General features: G+C 37.5%; 1 protein-coding gene across 1 annotated transcript in view; it reads left to right on the forward strand.

Annotated features, from left to right (window-relative positions):
* The window catches only part of LOC137020024 (pro-neuregulin-3, membrane-bound isoform), a 372,413-nt gene extending 349,088 nt beyond the window's left edge, over positions 1-23,325 (forward strand). The window contains exons 5-9 of the mRNA XM_067385207.1: positions 3,161-3,263; positions 4,183-4,309; positions 9,008-9,126; positions 15,191-15,370; positions 22,758-23,325. Of these exons, the coding sequence (XP_067241308.1) occupies positions 3,161-3,263; positions 4,183-4,309; positions 9,008-9,126; positions 15,191-15,370; positions 22,758-23,325 (1,097 nt within the window). The remainder of the gene's footprint in view (positions 1-3,160; positions 3,264-4,182; positions 4,310-9,007; positions 9,127-15,190; positions 15,371-22,757) is intronic.
* Positions 23,326-23,586: the final 261 nt, after the last annotated feature.

Consider the following 23,586-nt stretch of genomic DNA (forward strand, 5'->3'; position numbering starts at 1 on the left):
ATGATTATTCACAGTGGGGTATCTCATAGCCCTGCACTAATTTATAATTGAAATAAACTGAATTACCTGTTGCTCCCAAATCATAAGTGCAATTGCCTTAATTAGATACTTAAGTTTATTGATTATTGCATTTACCAAAAATGCTATTTTTCTTGAATATGAAAAAACCTTTTTCACCTATTAGTGATTAAGTTGTATAGATGATTAATGACAGTCAGGTGTTTTATGTAAGCATAATGATAATAATATAATAATAATTCTATGCATGCATAATCTTGGCAATGTCATTCAGGGTCAAAGTTTAGAAGCATCAGAAGAACGTCAAACAGAAGTGGCTCTGAGTGGGATTTGGACTATGTCTGCCAAATGCCTAAATGTGAATACAAACATAAGAAAAAACACAGCAAAAAGTCTCTTTTTCTATGCAACAGACTATTCAGAGACATGTTTTACCTTGAATATTTTCAAAAGCACTGATGATATGTGTAAAAGTATGGACATAAATTAATAACACCCCACTTTCTCTCCCCATCACTCTTCTCTTTGAGAGGATCAATGATATGTGTAAGAGGATGAGGTAATGTGTAGGAGAGGGCACAGAATGAAGAGAGGATGTGCTAATACATCCCACCTCCTCTTATCTCTCCTCTTCCCTTTTTTATACTTTATCCCAGGGTTTCCAGTCACTTTAATTATGTGATGGTGGACATAATGGCATGGGAATAAGTCAATTTGTAAAGCGTTACGATGAATAAATAATGAAAGCAGGAGAGAAACCGAACGATGCGTTATTAGCTTCACAAGGTTTTGCACTCTCATTTATTGATCTTTTCTGAGAGTTAGTGGACTTATATGAACCTCTGAGCCTTTGGAGATTTTTTTGTATCTTGAAACAGTTTGAGGGGGAGGAGAAGGACCACCCATAGAAATATGAATGAGTAAAATCGATATGATGGGTGTAGGAAGTGGAATTCTCACCTTACAGCAGTGTTGTTTTGTTAACTAAAACTAGAAATTGATTTCATTAATTAAAATGAAGCTTAAATAAAATATAATATAAATATTATATTAACTAATAGTTTTGTAGTTTCAAGCTGTACTGGTAAAGTACAACAGGGCAAAAAAGCACACCTCAAGAAAAAATATGCTTTTCACTATACTCTCAATGTGTATGATTGCAGAATGTTTGCATTGGACATTGATGGAGTAACAGATTTTGTGTGAAAATAAATCATAAAAGTGATTCGTTTTGTTTAAAAATCGAATAAATGTATGCCTTTTACCGCACACACGGGGTAAAAGGCTCCCCAGCATGGGGCAAAAGGCACACAGTATTGATACAAATACTTTAGCTAAAATAATAATGTCTTTTTAATAATGTCTACTTTTTCAAAAGAATCACTATAGCAAAGTTTGTACTATATTCTGTTTATTTTGATAAATAAAAGAATTAATTTTTGTTTAATAAATATACTGTGATTAAAATGTGTTAATATAAAAATATACTATAAAAAGGAAATACAATTATTTTTAAAGTAAAGATTCTGAAAGCATTGAAGGACATCCCATAATATTTACTATAGATTTACAGTAGTAACAATAAATAATATTTATGGTTTGATTAATATCATATTTTTACGTATAATTGTTTCATTATAAATATGGGTATTATCTTTAAGATGGATACCCAATATAATATATGATATTTACCATCTGAATCAAGCCATGTCATATCAACAGATTGAAAAGTCAGTCAGTTGTTTATTATCATGTTAATTATTGTGCCTTTTGCCCCAACATCAGGTGTGCTTTTTACCCCAAATACCATACTTTTACATATTCTTCCCTGAAATTGAAAAACTGTTTATTTAATTACCTTGAACAAAACTGAAAATCATTAAGACGACCTTTGTCTGAAAATATAAACATTAATTGAATCGATTCTCATTTGTTACTTAAATCATCAACATTTTTAAACCTCCGAATCAACTGCTGCCTGCGTCAAGGATCAGACAAATTTGCATGTGCATCCTGAAAAGCGGATATTTAGGAAAGCGCTGTGGCAAGTGTCATCTAGCGGTTTAGAGGAAAATAAAATCAGAGACGCCTTTAGCCCCATTGTACCCTCCACCTATTTACATATAAAATAACTGCCTGGGGATGTAACCAAAATGGCTACTAAGTAAACTGACTTTCCTTAAGGAAGTATGAGATTGCTTTGGATGGCCATGATGACTTTACCCTGTTAAAGTCAATATGAAATGGAGGTTACAATCTTTTCTTCCCTATATTGTGATGTATATGTCAGTGAAATGGCTTCTCAAACGAGACACAAAAATTGGAGGGTTATGGTTTTGCTATTGAAAGAAATGTTGCTGCAAGATGGAGTAAAGTTATTTTGATTAAAGATTAGGGAGCATAAATTAAAAAAAAAAAGATGTTCACGGATAAATCATTTATAATAACTACTTCAATATTCCGTAAAAATAAGAATTGTCCGTTTTGATTTCATGGTGACTTTAATTTTGAACTGTGAGGTTAACATTGCTTTGAGTATGACCTTGGAAAGCTCATATGGTTGTTTTCATTCTAGTCACACTCACACTCATGTAGTCGACACATTCATTATACTCAGTCCAATGTGAAGTTAGTGGCAGCTCTTGTAGAGTGTTGTGTCTGAGTATAATCTGATTGATTGCCTATTAACAGTTGTGAAGACAAGCGTGATTTACTCTTTCATATGAGAAATGACAGCTGATATTTTTCACACTTATTAGTGTCCATTTAGGTTTTAACACTTGTCTTGTGCAATCCATTCTTACAAAAAATAAATAAATAAACAACTCTGTCTATTACTTACCTCTTTTCAATGAATTCAGTTTCACGACTAGCTGCCAGTTTTACCCGCATTGCAAACTAGCATTTTGTAAAATGAAGCTCCCACTAGAACAGTCGGCCATGTTTTATTCTCGTATTCTTCTCTTTTTTTCTTCTCTTATACTTCTATTGCAGCATCCTACTTATAGTAATGTGCAGCATTCATTGACATTGTTTCCCATCGATGCATCTGCATATGTGCTATGATCTCACTTTTGTATAGCAGCGAATGTTTTTCTCATGCCTTCTTGTTTTCTTCCCCTTGTTTGTTTTGTCCTGACAGAGAGCAAGGAGGTGTACAAAAGACAAGTGATGTCTATCACATGTATTGCCATGGGGATCAGCTTTCTAGGCACCCTCTGCATGGCTCTCTACTGTCGGAACAAGTAAGTGGACTTCAGAATTAATCAAAGCTTGAGCTGTTCCCCAGAGCATATCATTTGAAAGAAGGGCACAATATAACAAGCTAGAGTAAAGAGCGACTGCTATGGAAACCCGGAAACATAATGACTGGAGGTGGGGACATAATTACTTTCTCATAAAAGCACCCACAGCTCTACTGGCCACCTTTCCAACAGGAATGAATTAAAACATTTTTGGCCTATGGCATGCTTCGGCCTGCTTTGAATGTGCTTTTGCTATTCAGCATTTATTGGCTTGTTTCAAGTATTCAATTGAGACAAATATATTCACAATTATTATAGGCTCAAGATTTGGATGCTTATTTCCCCCTCTTCAACTCTCAGAGCTGCCCATTGTCTGCATTGCCTGAGCTACATAGGCAGCTACCTTCTAATACAACATCCTTTAGGACAGCTTTGGGAGAGTGTTTACGATGCTTTAAAATGCTGCCTTTTGTAGGCATAAATAGGGAAAGTGGGTAATAATAGCCACATTAGACACTTAGATACATTAGAAACTTTGATTGATCTGTTCCATGCGGTTGAGTATATATCCATATTTCACCCATGAGTTGAGTCAAGCATCAGTAAGAGCAACTGACTGTAAGTTGGAGCTCCTGAAGCAAGAAGGAGTGTGCGGAACAGCCCAGCAATTTCAGTAAAACGCTTGATACGAATGAGCGAACTGACAGAAGAAAAATCAAACAATGATGTAGTGACATTTAAGTGCACCAGTGATTATTTTATCTCCCTGGAAAATAACTATGGGCTGTCATGACTGTCAGAGAATATTCTTACAAATGATGGGTGATGTGTTTGCATGCAAATGAGTCTGCTTGTGTGTTTTTGTGTAAATAAATATCCCCATATTTCGTATTGTTATCTAATTATGCTGCCCCTACAGGAGAAGGAGAGAAAAGCTCCAGGCACACTTGAAAGAGAGTCGTAGCCAGAAAAACTACAACCTCAACTCTTCCAGCCTGGCCTCTAAACCCAGCCTTAGGCCACAGCAAGGCCTGCAGATCCAGAAAGTAAGCTCCTCTGGCCCTTTTTATGACTGCCATCAATGTCATTTTTGTATCCGGATTGTATATTCTTAAACTGCACTGCATTCACAGTACATCTTGCCTTCCATTGTGTCTCTACTAGTGTATTCATGCTTTTAAAGAACCTAGGAAAATTGCTTTTTAAAAAAGAAGTTTTCTGTGTTGACACATTGGCTATTGAAAGAGAAAGACATATCAAAAGGATTTTCTTTTTCTTCATGAACAATTCAGTCTTTCCATTGAGTCTAAATAAGACCCCAAACAGTTTCCATTACTTGAGAGAACCTTTAACGGGTAAGTTATTCAGTGCCTGCTTACAAATCCTAGAAAATCACTTGATGTATGGCATATGAACTATGTTATTATGGCCATATACGTTTTTGAAATAACCAAATCTGACTAAAGATTATGAAATTATACATTTCTTGTTCTTTCTTTCTTTTTTCTTTCTTTTTTTTTAAATTTGGCTTATGTTTTGCAAGCTAACCCTTCAACATGCTAGCTTAGCTTATCAATAGCCGATTAGTCTGCAAGCTTAGCCTAAATCCTGTACAAATGTATACATTTTTATACACATTCTATATATTAGGTAGACTCAACAGGTAGACCAAATTGTTTATGACACAATAAACCATGATTTGCTACTTGCTACTGGCAGGCAGTAGGGCAGGAGCATTCTCATTCTAGACAGCATTTGATTGGATAGACGTTTGTAGTGCATGATGGGTCATGAGTATTTTTTCACAACATAGAGACTATAATACATTCTCAATGCATTTATATATTAATTTTGTTAAATGTTAGAAGTACTCTAGCATACAGTACAGTTGTCCTCAAGGCTAAAAGACATTAGCCGCTTTTCTACCATTGGACCAAACGGTTCTAAGAACGATAAGGAATGGTTCCAGTTATATTCCTACTTGAGCTTGGTTCAGCACAGCACAATTACAAACCATTCTCGGCCCAAAAGAGGGTATTGGAATCAAAAAGTTTGAGAACCACTGGACTAAAAGCCACCAAATTTGTTCTCATGGAGTCAAGTGCTATCTGATAGTGATCCAGTCACTGAAAATACATGTTTAATGGGCTTTCGGAGACAAATCCCATCACATCTCTTGCTCATCAGTGGGTAAAACCAAGAACAGCTGATGCTTTACACCACTCAGCTCACTGTAACAAGGCTCTTTCACAGCTATTCAGGATGTGTAAGTCTCTGAGGACAGCCACACTAATAATGGTAGTCATGCTAGTCCATCATTGAGGGTTTGTGATTAGTGCATCATTCTCTGTCTTTCCCAGATCAGAACCGGTGTGCCAGTCCAGTAGTGAATGTAGACAGTAAATCCTGTTGGGAGATTTGGTTAATATTGTCACTTTCTCAATCGCCCCACTAGCCAATCTATCACAGATAAGCCGATACAGTCTATTTGCATGGCAAACACTGGTAATTTGAATGTCACTCAAACCCAGTGAGATGTTTAATCATTACAGCAATCGCACACTGTTAGAAGACATGCAAATGCCAGCCAAAGCAATCAAAACTAGGCCAGTGACAAGGACAAACCAGCTTTTGATACATGATGTTATGTTTTAATGACAATGTCTTTTTCTTTCAGTATGAACTGTAGTGAATATAGGCTGGAGTGACTTGTCCAATAATTGACGCATATCTGCATTAGAGAAACCCCTGGTAGCAATATCTGTGAAACTTATAAGATTACCAATGTAAGATATGTTTCCATCACATTTCAAAGTCAGTCCTAACCTTTGCCTCATATATATTTCATAAGCACCTCACTCTGTCTGGCGCACCTTTCTCTGAAAGTTCAGCCCATGGGCAAATAAACAAACATTTATAATTCACAGGTAACATACAACCTGTCTTGTCTGGAAATATATTTTAGACTGATGTTTGCCATGTAAATGTGAATCATTTGTTGCTTGCTTTGCCCTTGCATACCAAAAAAAAATGGATTATTATGGATGTGAAATATTCAATTCAAACCGTTGACATGTGACTGACATGAGGGTGAGCAAGAAGAGCAATTCACAGCTCTCTAAACCCTGTCACATGTAATACATTTACTCCAGATACTCCTCACTGGCATGGCATTTAAAACAATTACCCTCTTGCATGTCATTAATGCTAAACTAAAACATCCATTATATTAACATCCTCTCCTAACAGTCCTTCTGAGAAAACAGCATGTATTCAGCCTTATGCAACTCTGTTCAAAACAGGTGCATTGAAAACCTTTGAACATAGACGTGTTAGCTTCCAAAGAGCTCATTATTCCCCATACATCCCATATATTCACTTCTGTATAGCTGTATAACAAAGTCATGCTGTGAGGAACTCACTCGTACAGCTTTCATGATGTCTAAGGCGATCTCCCTGATGCTATTTGGAAATAATTTTTTCAGTTTTTCAGCTTTTTTATAGTACCTTTTGCTCATTACCTTTCTGAAATAACATTTCAGATTTAAGAATATTTTCACATGTTCTGCATATTCTAAACAGTTTGTTGCATGTATGGTTCAAGATTACGAGCACTTTTTTGTGAATTTCCATCAAAATGTTTCATAAAACAATGGAACCTGGCTATATATAGGCTATATTGCAATATTTTTGGACTTTTTGTTTCTCTATAAAGTAGGACATTTTGGCTAAATTCACCTGAGTATTTAACATCTAAGTAGCCCATGCAAGCCTGTTTGTTTAAAAGCATTTTCTGAAAATGTAGGTGGCTCTGCTTTGAAAAATGCATCTTCCAGATCAGAAAGACGTGCTTTCAAAAAGATTGTGAAGTCATTTTTGATTGCATGAACAGGTCCTTGGTCAAAGTGCATCTCTAAGGGAAAAGAAATTGACTGTTTCAGTAATGATAGGCTTCTAGCTTTTCTAATACTAGTTACCCATGTGTTAAAGCGTTGACCTTAAATTCACAAATGACCATTTCTATCTTAGAATGAATCAGACCACTTTTTTCAAACCTGTTGCAGGAAATGATTTTTAAGATTTTTTGTAGCACTCTTGAGTCATGATTTTGCCTTCTCCAAGCTACTTTCCTCCAAGCTACTGTCTGTCAAGCTGTATCATTTCCAGACTATTGCTTGAATATGTTTTTGAACTGATGTGTTAATTTTGTGTTTCACACCTTACAAGCACTGCAGAATATAAAATAACCATTTTAGCAAATCTTATTCTATACCTTTTCTGAATATTTGGCTTTTATTTTTTCTTTCTGTATTCACATAAATCTATTATTAGTCAGAATGTCTTGCCACCACATCCTCCCACAGCTTTATTTCTACTCTTTCTCTGGCTACCCTTTTCCTTCTTTAAAAATCTCTCTATAGCTACTTCCCACTCACCTGATATTTTCAATAGCACATCATGAGTCGCTAAATCACACAGCTGTGTAATTCATATTAACATAGAGAGAAAGATGGCCATTACATAACATATAACATAATGTAGCATAACACAACTGGCTAAATGTCTGCTAAAGTAATCATAAACTATATTTTATTTTGAAATAAAAAAATAAGATTTATGTAAGTGTTTTTAAACATATGACTCACTTGAATTTCAAAACATTAGATAAAACATTATAAAATTGCCTACGGTATAGTGTGTGGGTTACATTTCACATATTTGTATTGTCAGCTTACTTCAGCTCAGGTTTGACAAAAAAAAAAAGCTTACTGCATATGTCATTTCTTTGTCAAGACAGTGTCAGTATTTCACAGACACAAGACATTTCCTCCAAGCTACTGTTATATCACAAATGAATAAAGTCCTGTAGGTTGGGATGTTACATGATCCATTCAAATCATAATGTAAAGATGCTCCCAGTCATAATTTGCAGAACAGAAAATAATGAGTTACTAAATTATGCACATACACTGCATAAATTTAAGCAATCACAATAAAGTTCCTGTGTGCCTGTAGCTCAAACAGTAGAGCATAGCAATGGCAAAGTCATGAATTGGATTCCCAAGGAATGCTTAAACTGATGAAATGTATACTTTGAGTGCAATGTAAGGCGCATTAAGAAAAGTGTCTGCCAAATGCATAAATGTAAATGAGGGAAGAAAAAGGACGGCGGGGGGAAAAAACAGTATGATCTCTTCTGCACTGCACATATTGTTCCCACACAAGCTCCATTAGAGGAAGCTATTGGGACATTGCTTGAATTTACATAGTCCTGAAAGTGCTATATTATCCAATTAGAGTGACTCTAGTGCCCTTCTCTGATCCCCCATCAGTTCTCCTCCTGTACACTCCCTCTCTCTTTTCTCTGCCACTAGACATGTGAAGTGAAGGTGGGATAGTGGAAGAGATTAAGTATCTCTCTGACATTTAGATCATTGTGTGCATTCTGCCAGAAGCAGAAATGGGTTTTTATGAGGAAGTATTCAAGGTGTGAAATTTAAATTGGATTTGTCTGCAGGTTCCATACAGGTCTGTTGGATTATCTGAACATCAGTGGAACTCGACCACTGACTCTTTGTCAAAGCCAAAAATCAAGGCAAAGAGAAGAGCAGATGTCTGAGCTCTTCTGGATATATTAACCAACTGGGACTGAAAAAAAAAAGATTAGATGACAGCTCATAGCATCACCCATAGACAAAATTGTAATATTTAACATTTGTCTTCTTTTTTTGTCTCTTTTTCAGTATTATAAACCCACAAGGTCCTTGCCACCACTTGGAAGCGCTGTTCGAGAGTCCAGTTTTGCTCAAAGCACTGCTGCCTCTACCAATCCACAAGGCACAATGACAGGAAAACACACCAGGTATGATAATAGTGATATCACAGCAAAGGCAGCCAATTCTTAATTTCGTCTTAAAAACATTTCTTTATTTATTTTTATCCTTCTAAAGATGTCTCTTTTTTCCATGCTGATTTAATGGCATTGCAAGAAATTATGATAATGATTATTGTAACAAAGCAGTTTAAAGACCACATGCCTCTGTCAAGAAGCACTGAGGAGAGAAATTAAATTACATCCAATACTATGCACCCAATGATTGTGGTACATTTACTGAATAGTACAAAAATTATAATTCTAATTGGCAGTACATACATTAATATGTGGTTCTGTAATAGCATAAGTGGCAACAGTATATGGAAATAAATTTCACTGTGATGACATGTAATTTACCGGCCTAGTGCTTTTTATAGTCAGATCTCTGCTATAACACAATATGACAGTTTCATGTTTTGTTTTGTTTTGTTTTTTCCAAAAGATACAATAATGTTCAAGGGCCATATTCACAAAACATCTTAAGGCTAAAAGTTGCTCCTAACTCGCCGATTTAGGAGAAAATCTTAAAAATAATGGGCATGTCCTAATCAGTCCTAATTTTAGGAGTCCTACATTTTTGCTCTAAGAGTATTTCACAAAGCATTTTAGTGCTAAAAGTAGTCAAGAGGAGTCCTAAGTCACTAAGACCAGATCATAAACAATCCTAATCCACCAAAAGACACTGTACACCATTGAGGCAATAGCTATACAGCATTGGGTGCTGAACTTTTTCTTCATAAATGCAGTACATTTTGATTTATAGATTTGAATCTACGATGAGACGGCAAAAAAAAATCTTTAACAAATAAATAAATATTGTCAGATTACCTGTGGCAAAGGTTTCACACTTACAAATGATTGAATATATAATATATACATATATATATGTGACCCGTCACGGAAACCAGGGACACAAGTCGGCAGCACAACTTTCGAGCAAAATGAGAAAGAAGCATTTTTTTTTTTTCAAAATTGGTGATTTTCGTTTTTTTGCAGAATCTGTTAGTTGAGATCATGAAGAAGCCTTTCCGTGTTTGAGATAGCAGTATTGGTATATTTAAAAGCGTACATTTTGAGATTGAAATCGGCTTGTTTTTCGGAGATTCTAGCACGCAGTAGGGGCGTGTCATTGTCTGTGTGTATTTCCATACTGGGAAGCGTGGCTACTTATTATGCAGCGCTCTGGCCGGCTCTAGCTGATATCAAAATTCAATGAAGAACCGTGGCCGTTACACCGAAAATGTTTTGAAGTAGTTCTTCGACAAGCCGGATGCTTATGAGCAAGCGCTCACTGATGCTGAAGACGATCTGAGCGACGATGAAAGCGGCATAATAAGACATTACCTCTCTGGAGTCGGGTAACACGCCGGTGCATTTTGCAGGATTTTTTTCACATTGCAGCAAAACAGACTTAAAATACTCCGTCATTTCCGACATAAGTAATATATCAATTGAAACTATAGAATATCTTCTTTTATTTGTATACACTCAGATTAAAAACAAAATGTTGTGCTTTTTGTAAAATAAAGAAAACTAACATGATGCGTGATCTCTCATCTCCCTCTGAACGAAGTCCAATCTGATAGTTCTCAGAAAATGAACTGTAACTTAGTGAATACTAATCATAAAAAAATTATACTTATGTCTGAAAAAACCTTGAAATGTCAGGTTTTAAATCGTGTAAGTCAAATAAACAAACATTCTGTGTTTATGTAATCTGTATGAAAAGAGAGCCATGTCAGAAGTCTGTGATTCAGCTCATTATCCGCTAATGCGGCCACGCCCACGGAGGGAGCGCTATTCAGACACAAATTCAGTCAATACATGCATTCATCGTCTCAATCGTGTATCTATTGTCTTGAAAAGTGTTTTGAATAGCCATAGTTAGCGATCTCTGGCCTCTGTTAGTCCAGTTAGTTCCTGGATTGCCTATTCTTCTTTAACAGGCTTCTCAGCTGAAAAAATTTCATTTCATGATTATAGTGACCAAAATGATCACGGTTATCACAGAATCCTGTTCAAAAAGTAAATTCACCAAGTTTCATGTGGAAAAAACATTTAGTCCTGGTCCAGTTAGCGTTCAGATTGGCAATTTTATCACCGAACCAAAAGATACCGAACCTAAAGGCATAGGGATACGTGATTGGTCGGATTTTATGACGTATTGCCTATTTTGAGACGGAACTTACCGAACATCCAAAACAATGCTGTTTGCTGATGTAAATGTGCGGGGCGTAGCCTGCATGTGATGGTATTTTGGCCAGCTGGGAACTAGTGAAGAGCTTATAAAATGTGTAAAGTAGTCAAAACAGCGGCGGGAATCCATCCATCACACACACAAATGATCTGCTGCATGGAGATGCGCGTCTGATGCCTGTGATGGGCAAACTCGTGACTATGACAAGAAAAACCGACATGCGTGAGGATTCTGTCCTTTTTAGGGTCTCGTCTTCCTGTTTTTGGTTCGGTTACATGTCTTTGGTCCGTGTTGTGTTCATATATCATTCGAACCGCACCAGAGTTCGTTTGGAAGTGGACCGAGACCCATCTTTTCAGCGGTCTCAGCCCGCTTGCTTGGTGCACACCAGGGTTCGGATGGCAGCGTTCACATATGTTCAAATGAACCGCACTAACCGAGCAATCGCACCAGGGTTCGTTTTAATCGAACCAAACATGACAAGTGTGAACGCACCCTTAGCCTACATTTTAAAACCTTCATGGCAACAATATGGCAACATTTTATTTTGACTTTGGCAACATTTTTATTAAAAAATATTTATTTGAATAGGGCAATATTTGTATTTTAAAACCATAATTTTAATATGGAAACATGACACCTCATTCTACAATATTACCATGATTAAATCGCTGACTTCAGCCAATCACTGTGTGTATACTCCATAGCAACGAGGTCAACTCCGCCCTTACTCTTAGCTTAAGACTTCTCTCTATTCCTTAGTAAAAGTTGGTCTCAGCAGCTTTGTGAATAGGTTTTAAGAGAAAACTCTTAGCTAAGAACTTTTACTGCTATTTAGGAGAACTCTTAGTGGTAGATAAAATGTTTTGTGAATACGGCCCCAGAAGTTTAGGGGTCGGTTACATTTTTGAAAAAAGTGTCAAGCTGTATTTATTTGACAGTAAATACAGTAAAAACAGTAATTGTTACATACTCAAGGTTTTATGTACCATGTGTTTGAATTTGTTGTTGTTGTTTTATTTGGACTTTTAGGTTGGATTCTGCCCTGTTCTTATGATTCCTGTGTTTAACTTCCTGTGTTTGCCTTAGTCCCTGGTTTGCTACTCATTTATCTCCAGAGCTACTAATCACTTTCACCTGTTCCTTGTTCCAGCACTTGTTATCTTGAGTATTTAAACCCCAGTGTTTCACCTGTGTTTTTCATTTTGTGTTGTCCATGAATTGATGTCCCATTGGTTTCCTCAGTTTTGTTTCTTGTATTCATTGAGTTCTTTTTTGTATCTTAGTTTTTTCTACAATAAACTTTTGGCATTTGGATCCAGCTCACCCTTGTTTCTTAGTTCATGGACATTATAGTAATATTGTGAAATATTATCACAATTTAAAATAACTGTTTTCTATTTTAGTGTGTTTTAAAATGAAATTTATTCCTGAGATGGCAAGGCTGAATTTTCAGCATCATTACACCAGTCTTCAGTGTCACATGATCATTCTAATTTGCTGATTAGGTGCTGAAGAAACATTTCTTTTTATTATCAATGTTAAAAACAGTTATGCTGCTTAATATTTTTGTGGAAACTGTGATACTTTTTTTTCACAATGCTCTGATGAATAGAAAGTTCAAAAGATCATTAGTTATTTGAAATAGAAATCTTTTAATAAACATTATAAAAGTCTTTACTGTCACTTTTTATCTATTTAATGTGTCCTCACTGAATAAAAGTATTCTATAAAAAAAATAAAAATCTACTTAACTTTGGAACAGTAATGCATGTTGGACACAGTTAACTTACTTCACTAAGCCCCACCCTGCCCTGTTAGTTACTGTTGCTAACTCAGACAAGCTTTACAGAGCTTCCTGTAGAAATCCATGAACCGTGTGATTTTCATTAAAATGTGATCATAAACTAATTGCATTGAAATGAATTGTATCATCGCAACATTGCATCTGCTGTTTTTCATTAAAGAAACTGTTGAATTGCATAGTAACATGTGAATCAATAACTGACGTGAATCAATACGTGAAAGAAAAGACGTTAAGTTAATTTACCTTAGAGCAAATGTAGTTGTTTTTATACTGATGGGAATGAGGGATGACAGTTTAATCCACAGATTGCTCTTCCTGCAATTTATTTAATCATTTGGATAAAGAAGTACTATTTGTATCCTCTCTGGATACTATTATAAGTGACTTGGCTGCAGCATTTTAAAATATTTTCTAATAATATCCATAAAAAAAGAAAGTAATTTGAAATGGAGGTTTGTTGTTTTAGGATTCAATAGATTGTTAGGTTTTATTGAATTCATTCATCCATTAAATTTTTTCCTGATATGATTGATCTATTATGTTTTAAATGATGGCTCATCCACACCCAAAGTGCGTGTGTGGATAAGAGTTCCCGTGTGTCATAGGGTTTTATCAAGGGGTGGGGGTGGTCTGATGGCAGAGACACAAATCCTTTCAGCCTTATTTAATCCTCATACTTTCCTCAATCTACACGTTAAGCCCTGATTCCACTCTCTGTTTTTGTTTGTGGTTCAGTGCACTCTTGCAATCATACATACAGTACATATGCCCCTATCCCACCCTTCCCCAACCGCTCATGTCTTCTAACCATCATCAAAATCTAACTGATTGCACTTGACACAGAGAAAGGAACAATTTAAATATGCAGTGAATTATCTCTCTGTTTGAGACTCATCTAAAATCGAGCATGAATTCCTCTCCAGGCTATTTTTTACCCAAAAGTCAAATGTGTGCTCCTTACTGCCAGCAGTCTGATAGGTCAATTAATCTCTATGTTAATGCGGCCCCATTCAGTGGAAATGTATGTACAACATCTCCCTGTAGTTTGCCTAGCAGTCTCACATAAATATCTAATTGGGAACAAGGTGAGTCATTGGTGATGTGCTCCGTTTTTTAATGATAGATGAAATATATCTAGTGAATTATTCTCACACACACACACACACACACACACACACACACACACACATTGTCTATAGGTGTGTAGACCTATTCCAAAGTGGTGTTTATTTCCAGTGTCTTTCTCAGCAAGCTTTATGAATAAATGTCCTGCTTTGTAAAACATTCAGCACACCAGATGGAGACAGAGAGAAAGTGAGAGTGTTAAGCATTTCTAACACAAGAACGCTATAGACTGGGATAGAAAATAAGATTGAGTATCGCTGCTTTGCTTTGTACCAAATCGTGTGCTATTTTTAGCATTTCCTCACAAAAAAGCATCCACAGATCCACAAAACAAAAGATCAGTTTTATTGTATTTATTTATGTTTATGTATTTGTTCTGTTCTGTTGGTTTTGCTTGTTTGTTGGTTTGCTTCTCCTATCCAGTCATTTCCTCTCTTTGTCTGTCCTATCAAACTTTAAATTAAATGTAAAATTAAGGTAAAATAATATAATAATTAAGGCTAATAATTAAAATTAAGGCTAATTTCAGGTGGATGCTGCACGATGGTGGTGGTTAAGGCGATTCCCCCTTCCATATGTAAAGCGCTTTGAGTACCCAGAAAAGCGCTATATAAATATAACAAATGATTAAATTATTATTATTACCATTAATATTAATAATAATTAAAATAAAATACATAATTTTAAAATAAATATTATTGTTGTTGCTGTTGATGTTGTTAAGTTCTCTTCTCATGCTTTTAATATGTTCTTCTATCCTAGTCAAAGCCCCATATCAAGATTATTTATCCCTGAATAAACATGCACTTGTCAGATTTGAACCGTTTCTCCCTGGGGATCAAATTGACTCCAGCAATAACACAAAAGTACAAATAAAGAAATCCATGAGTGATGTTTTATGTGATGTTTGTTTTATTTTACAGGAGCAGTTCCCTTTCTCATAGTCCAGATCAGAGTCGTCGTTCTGCTCTTCGGCCTGTATCTCGCAGAACACCACCCATAACCAGAGGATGTCTGAATGCCATTGGTGGATCAAGAGATTCTGGTCCTGCCTACCAACATCTACAGGAAGTAGACAGCTCAGAGAGGGAGTCAGTGAGAAGGTTAGTTAGCAACATTAATTTGCAACAGGTCAATGAGCTTAATACTAATTATTTAATGCTTGCGCATAGTCCTGCCCCAATGGATTAAACCGCCGTCCATCATTCTGTGAGGGATGGGATGCATTAATGCAATGAAAATTTCAATTACGTTTTTTTTTTGGGGGGTGGCATCCATGTGAGTCGGTTCTGTAGGTGACACTTTCGGCCTCTACCAGGACCTCTCTGTCTGCTCCCTCGATCCACTGATTTATGAGCCAATCCATAGTTTTAAACAACAGTTTCTACCGCAAAACCCTAAGGCAGAGAACTTTGTAATTTTTTTCTGTTTCTCCTGCATCTTAGATCTGAATTCAAGCAGTTTATCCAGGTTCAATATTTAAAGATATATTTAATTATTTGTTTGTTTTCCTCTTAAAGAGGGCCTATTATACTTTTGTTTTGTTTTTTTTTTAGCGATGGGCCGTTATCGGCGTTAACGTGCTGCGTTAACGTGAGACTCTTAAAAAATAGCGCCGTTAATCTATTCTCAAAGTTGGGTTGGGAGCTGGGTCTATACTACGCAAGCTATGATGACTTTCACCTTGATATTTTAGCGTGGATGTATACCTAGCCGAATTGACCTTTCGCACAGACCCACCCCCCCTTAGTTACTGTTGCTTTATCCGACAAGCCCTGGCGCTGTCACGCCACACACAGTGAAAAATACATCGCGGAGCAAAGAGGACACTGACAACACATCGACAGACAAGACAGAGCAGGTTACTTATGATATTAAACAAAGTCCCAGCTTTAAAACGGTGTAGTTTTTTTTTTAGAAATTCAAACAATAAAAAACGTTTTGTTGCTCTTTAATATGTCGTGACCATGGTCGTGACAGATTGCTGTAGCACCTCAGCTCAAGAGGCTCGTAAACCGATCATCTCTTACTACGAGTCCATTTATAGCATCAAATAAACATCAATAAACATGAGAATCAATGTTGTTTCAAACGCGGAAAGATATCAATATACACAATTTTTCAAGTTTAACTCCACCGAGGTTAATCTTCTAACTCCTGACTGCTTTGTCGGACAAAATGGCAGATTACTTTTAGTCATTATTTGGCTAGTACACATATTCTGAATGTCTTCGGCAGAATTCAAATGAGCCATTTTAATCTAGATTAAAAAAATTAATCTATGCCCACCACTAGTTTTTTTGTTGTTGTTTTTTTTTTTTTTTTTTTTTTCAGCTTTCTTTAGTGTGTAAATGTTGCTCCCTGAAACACCTTGATTGTAGTCTTGAGCTTTCTTCCAGGAACGTACACATCACAATATCCCTTAAATAATTTAAATAATTCCCGCCCCAAGGCATATGCAAAATAGAGCGCATGAGGCCTGGTTGAGTTGCGTTAGTGGTGTGTTTTTTTCACCCTGGATCTAATACGGTTATGGTAAGGGTTGTGCCATATCCGAAATGCACAAAGCGATTAATGAAATACAATACTGATCCAGCTGACCAATCAGAGCACAATGCTCTTTTCGGAAGGAGGTTTTTCTGATTTATGAACAAAAGCTGGTTCTTTTGTTTTTATTTAGGGCTAATTTGCCCAAAGTAAATTTTTCCATAGGACATAGCGTAAGCTTTTTTAACTGCAAGAGTTTTACACTTTCTTCGTACGTTGAATACGGAAGGCGGTCTGGAGGAAGCTAGATATTTTACTTGTTAAATACTGTATGCATATAAAAAATTTTACACAAATGCATCTCTTCGCTTCAGAAGGCCTTTATTAACCCCCCGGAGCCGTGTGGAGTACACATTTATGATGGATGGATGAGAATGTAAGCACTTTCTTCAGCTCATATTTGTTGATCCCGTTCACTGCCATTATAAAGCCTGGATGCGTCAGGATATTTATTAAAATATCTCCGATTGTGTTCATCAGAAAGAAGAAAGTCATATACACCTAGGATGACTTGAGGGTGAGTAAAGCTTGGGCTTTACTAATCAAAATCAAAAAAGAAAGTGAACTGTGAATTAATTGAACCCCCAATACAAACTCTCATGCATGATGTCACTACTTGTGGGTGGGGCCCTGTCTCTCTCGGGCAAGAAAGGCCCCATGATTGGTGCTATGTCACTGGCAAGGTTTACTTTTTATTGTATGGTAAAATACATTTACCCAGAGTGTATCTTTAATGGCTTTGTGAATGTGCCATAAAGCCTGTTTTATAATTGCTCCCAAGTTTTCAGTGGTGAGTGTATGCCTTTGTCTCCATGCCGACTGTGAGAGCAACAAGCAGGCTTGTCTGAGCTCTATTATTGAAGTTTTGTATGCAGGCATGACTCACTGAGACAGGAGGGCACTGGGGAGTGCTGCCTTTTCTAGGAGCAGCACAGCTAATAAAAACTACACTGTCATAGCCAATTAAACAGCCAGTGATATATCAATGGAATGGCCAGTCCTGGATGAGTTTGCTAGAATGGGCCAGTCATCAACACTATAGGCTATCCTGGCCCAGTTAGGTTTTCGTTTGCTATACAGGAAGGCTTTGTAGTGCGGAAGACACCACCTCACCTTAAAATCTCCAACGGGGTCTCAGCACTGACCTATTTCCCGCCTTCCAGCCTGCATAAGAATATTTCTCTGCTGGAGAGAGCTCTGTTACCATGGAGACAGGCTGGGATACGGGACAGGAAAGAGAAGGAGAGAGTGGGAGCGAGACAGGAGAGGAGTGACGGGAAAAAAGAGAAAGGGAGGGAGGAAGAGAGACCGAGATAGAACTGTTTTGCATATGACAGCAGAAAAAAAAAGTCTTGGCTGTCTCATTCCTTCCGTCCCAGAAAGCTTGCTGTTATCTTGCTAGAATGGCTTACGTAGGGAACAGATTTCTCATAGTGTTATTGTTCCCAGTATTTTTAGATAGAAAGGTACCTGTAAACCCCCCTCTGGGTCGTCTGGATTTCCTTGAGCAGATTGCTTTAGCAAGTATATAGACAGCATTTATAATTGCTTACTCATATTAAGTCCTGCCTTTTTGTATAAAACAATCCAGTGATTTCCCAGATTGCGGCATGCCTTCTACTGACACATATTTTCTCAGTGGCTGGTTTCCTGGACAAAGTCCGTTTCTAATGCCTGACCTCATCAGCTGCGTGTTTCTCTTACAGCGAGTGTTTGCTCATTAAAGTGTTTTCAGTAATAGGCTTTCAAAGAGGCCGGGCTGTTCATTATACAGGACCTCAAAACATGCCTTGAATATATTTCACTACAGTGACAGCCATCGAGCTGTTTTCTTTCCAGCCTAATTCATTTCATGCAGGTATCTGAAATTGTTACGTGATATGATGAGAACAACAGCATAATCTGCAGAGAGGCAAGACAATCACTTCCTTCGGATGTTACCTATTAACCCTCAAAAGTGATGTTTCCTCCTTAATTACAAATAGCAGGAAATGATCTGTCTATTCGTGAGATACATAGAGTGAGTGTCACTTATATTTATATGAGTAGACCACCAACAGTCTCTTTTTCAATCTGGCAAGCTATAATCTGATTGGCTGACTGTGGTGAAGGGCGGAGGTTTCTTTGTTTTTCTTGTTTTAAAAAGAGAAATAAGCAGAATTTGCCAGGTTTGTGGCATCAGACCATTGAAATATATTAAATTTCTTTTTTTACGCACTTAGTAGAAAGTATTCTGCTTTGTTTTCTGATTTAGGCCAGTGAATTAGTCTGTACTATAGTTTTGGATGTACATAAACATTTTAATCACAAGTCTACACATATTTTCTGCTGTTTCTCTGGGAACTGGGTCCTGCGGACTGGAGTTGAGAAACGTTGCTCTAAATGACAGTCAGACAGGCTCTTCCTCTCTGTATAGGCAGAATAAGATGTCGTGTGAACCAGACCTTTTGTCGTATAGTCAAAGGTCTAGATATATATGCGACTAGAGGAGAGATGGAGAGAGGGTCACTGGAGAGACGTGCTCAGCAGAAGGAGCTTCATTATGAATTTCTAGTCTTGTTCAAAAGAGCTCTCTTTTCTGTTGACATTGCGGATTTCTGTAAATGATCACATTAAATCAAATCATGATCTCTAATCTTAAGCAAAATCTGACAAGCGCAGGCTAAATCCATGCATCCTTAACTGTTTCTAAGTCTTGATATTTCATTATGAATGATCCATGGCCTGCTGGAATACTTGACATTTCTGTCATATCTACTGTTTTATAGAAAATAGAATCAGACAATTTGCCTCCCCTTGATTGAGGCTTAACTTTGACTCGGTCATTATCAGAAAAAGCAGTGCTTGGTTAAATATTGATGCTTTGAGAAAAGCCATTCTTTGTCAGGGATTATGAATTATTACACAAAGATAATGAATCAGGGGAACAATACTGATTGCTCCTAAATTGAGAGATTAGTTTACCAAAGGTCTGGTTGGATGGAACTTCTGCTTTCATCCCTTTTGAAAGAATTTTGCAATCAAATCGTCAGAAGATTAACTTGAGAACGACTGCCACGGGGAGCAGCCAGTTCTGAATCAGGAAACCAGCTAAAGCCCAGCTGAACTAAACGATTATGAGTCGGAGAAGACACTGGGCTACCAGCCAGACAGAATGAATGTTGAATGGCTAATAAACTGAGATACCTGAATATGTAGTAATTGTGTTATTCTGTCAACACTTAATAGCCTTGTGTTTTATAAGTCGCATTAATTCATTTATTATCTCAGGCATTAAATTTCAAATAATGTCTGCTGTGATGACAGGGTCAATTTCATGTTTTTTCACATTTTCAAATACATTCTTGGATCCCACTTTAATTTGCAGAGAGCTACAGTATAATAAGTAAGCTATTCGTAGTTGTTGACTTTGTCTAAAAGTGTACACAATGAGCTCTGTACTGCAAAGAAAATTAACACTGACTCAACCGATGGTGCACATTTAGGGCAGGACAGTTTGACTGACTACTGGCAAAGGCTGCATATACCAAGACGATTCACTTTTATTAATATGAATGGTAGAAAATGCACCATGCAATATTGCAGGACAAGTCTCGCCTTCTAAATAAAAGAGCCAATTTAAAGTAATTGCACCACTGTAGCTGCCATTAAAAGCTCCCTCAGAGTCATAAAACTTGCGCAATACACATGCATATTGACTGAACCAACTCTGAAAATACAATTTTTAATGCTATTTGACAGTAATGCCGCATGTCCACCAAAGCGTTTTTAGCCAGCTGTGAGCCCTTGAGAGCACTTTTCAGTTAAGAGGCTTTGTTGCTATGATATGGCATATCTGTAGCACTATCACTTGTAATTGATTTCGCAGATAATTTGTTTCAGATTAAAGAATCAAAAATTGAATTTACCTTGGCATAGTTGAATAACAAGAGTTCAGTACATGGAAATGACATACAGTGAGTCTCAAACACCGTTGTTTCCTCCTTCTTATATAAATCTCATTTGTTTAAAAGACCTCCGAAAAACAGGTGAATCTCAACATAACACCGACTGTTACGTAACAGTCAGGATCATTAATATGCATGCCCCCAATATTTGCATATGCCAGCTCATGTTCAAGGCATTAGAAAAGGGCAGGCAGTATTAACATCTGGATATGTGCACAGCTGAATCATCAGACTAGGTAAGCAAGCAAGAACAATAGCGAAAAATGGCAGATGGAGCAATAATAACTGACATGATCCATGATATTATGATATTTTTAGTGATATTTGTAAATTGTCTTTCTAAATGTTTCGTTAGCATGTTGCTAATGTACTGTTAAATGTGGTTAAAGTTACCATCGTTTCTTACTGTATTCACAGAGACAAGAGCCGTCGCTATTTTCATTTTTAAACACTTGCAGTCTGTATAATTCATAAACACAACTTCATTCTTTATAAATCTCTCCAACAGTGTGTAATGTTAGCCACGGAGCACTATCAAACTTATTCAGAATCAAATGTAAACATCCAAATAAATACTCACATGATCCGAAGCATGCATGCGGTATGCATGACGAACATCTTGTAAAGATCCATTTGAGGGTTATATTAGCTGTGTGAACTTTGTAAATGCACTGTATTATAGTTGAGAGCTCGGGGGGCAGGGAGCGCGCAATTTAAAGGGGCCGCAGCCTGAATTGGTGCATAGTTAATGATGCCCCAAAATAGGCAGTTAAAAAAATTAATTAAAAAAATCTATGGGGTATTTTGAGCTGAAACTTCACAGACACATTCAGGGGACACCCTAGACTTATATTACATCTTGTAAAAACTGGTTCTAGGGCACCTTTAAAATGCTCGACACAATGTAGAGTACTTGCTATGTATGTTTGGAGACCAGCGATATTAATTTCTCATCCATTTTGTTCTGTTCTCTGCTTGTTGATGCCATTGTACAGCAAGAATGTTGTGACAGCTGGTCGGTGTTGTATTTGTCCCACCCCTCCTCCACTCTGATTGGACGGCTGGCTAAAAAGTGACAGCGATAAGCGCAGTGTTTTACTTAGGGCTGCACGATTAATCGCATGCTATTCTCACGCGCATTTCGTCAGTAAAGCCGGTTCCCTGATTACCGCTAAATCACCATCACCTGCTTTCAAATGAAGCGGCATTTAATAGACAGAGCCGTAGATCACTGAAAAGCCACGCAATATCGCGTTCATATCGCAGATGAATCGCCTTCGATAATGAACGCGATATTGCGTGGCTTGTCCGTGAACTACGGCTCCGTCTATTAAAAGGCGCTCCGTTTAAAAACAGGTGATGGCGATTTAGCGGTAATCAGGGAACCGGCTTTACTGACGAGACACGCATGACAATCTCATGCGATTAATCGTGCAGCCCTAGTTTTACTCAGAGTAAAAAACGCCGAGCGCTCAGAGCTTGAGCGTGAAAAAGATGCTTAAAAAACGCGGCGCTCCCATTGAAAACAATTGGAAAAGTACGCTAGCCGCTGGGGGGAAAAAAAAGCTTTGGTGGACACATGGCCTAAGAAACAACATTTATGGGTCAGTTCAGGTCATTTTCTTGCTGGATTTAAAATATTTAAATATAAAATTGGCGAGCAGTTTTTGAGATTTCAGTATTTCCCCCTTCTAGAAGATAAGAGTTGGTCTTGCATGGCTAAAATAGGTGCCTGGAGGTGTTTAAAATATGATTTTCCTTGAAAAGAACTTTGCTGTTGGCAAGAAGTAACAGTGTTCATTGAACCAGTCATTATTTTTGAAATTGTGTTTGTTGATGCTACAGGCGCAGAAATTACACACTTCAGCTTTATTCGACTTTTAGAATATGTATTCATTCTTCTTATGATTCAAACAAACATTCCCAAGAAACACTTTCTACATACATTCCTGTCTTTTTCTTAATCACTCTGTCATCTTTTCCTCTTTCTTTGCAGGAACATCTCCGGCCCAGGTAATGACCTACATCAGGATTCCTTTTACAATATGCAAGCCTCACAATCCTCAAAATCTTGGAGCAGCCATTTAGACCACAGGTGCGCTAGGAGCCTCAGGTCAGGCGGCCCTAGCCAGAGTCCTCCTGCTCCCTACCGACCCTGCTCTATCCCAATCATCCCCTCCGTCCACTCCTACCAGGATGAGGTCTCGTGTATGCAAACTGCCCCTACTGATGGAAGCAGCCGTTCTAGCCCTCTGGAAAGCAAAGCAGATGCTTCAGCTGTCAATCAACAGTCCAACGTAACGGTCTCCAACCGAGCGGCTGGTAGACGGGAGGAAGTGGCTTCGCTACTTGACGAGGCTCAGGAACAGCTCAGAGCGCTAGCACATGCCCAGAGGAAACAGGAGGACATCAGTAGCTTCGTCCCTCAGGGGGCCAAAGAGACTGTGTGCATCCTTTTAGCAAATGGGGGTGGACAAGGGGGAGTGGCCTCTTTTGGGCCTACGGAGACTCACTTAGTGAGCCCGAGAGACACACACAAAGATGCCACAAAGCCAGGCCAATGAGGAGTTGACAGAACTAACTACAAATGTCCCGTGTGTCGTGGGGCTTCGGAACGCTCTGCCAAAATACCACTGAAACCTACCGTTGAATTTCTGAGGACCTGCTGTGGGTAGAAGCATGGGAGAGTGGCAGTCTCGAACATGTGAAAAGATAATTTATTTATATGCATTTATTTAAGGAGAAACTTCTACTTAGAAAAAGAAACCAAATAGTCTGTCATCTCCATGGTGTTTTTAACTGTATAAAATATACATAAATATATA

Source organism: Chanodichthys erythropterus, chromosome 5 (genome assembly GCF_024489055.1).
Source record: "Chanodichthys erythropterus isolate Z2021 chromosome 5, ASM2448905v1, whole genome shotgun sequence".
In the NCBI taxonomy this organism is placed as follows: Eukaryota; Metazoa; Chordata; class Actinopteri; order Cypriniformes; family Xenocyprididae; genus Chanodichthys; species Chanodichthys erythropterus.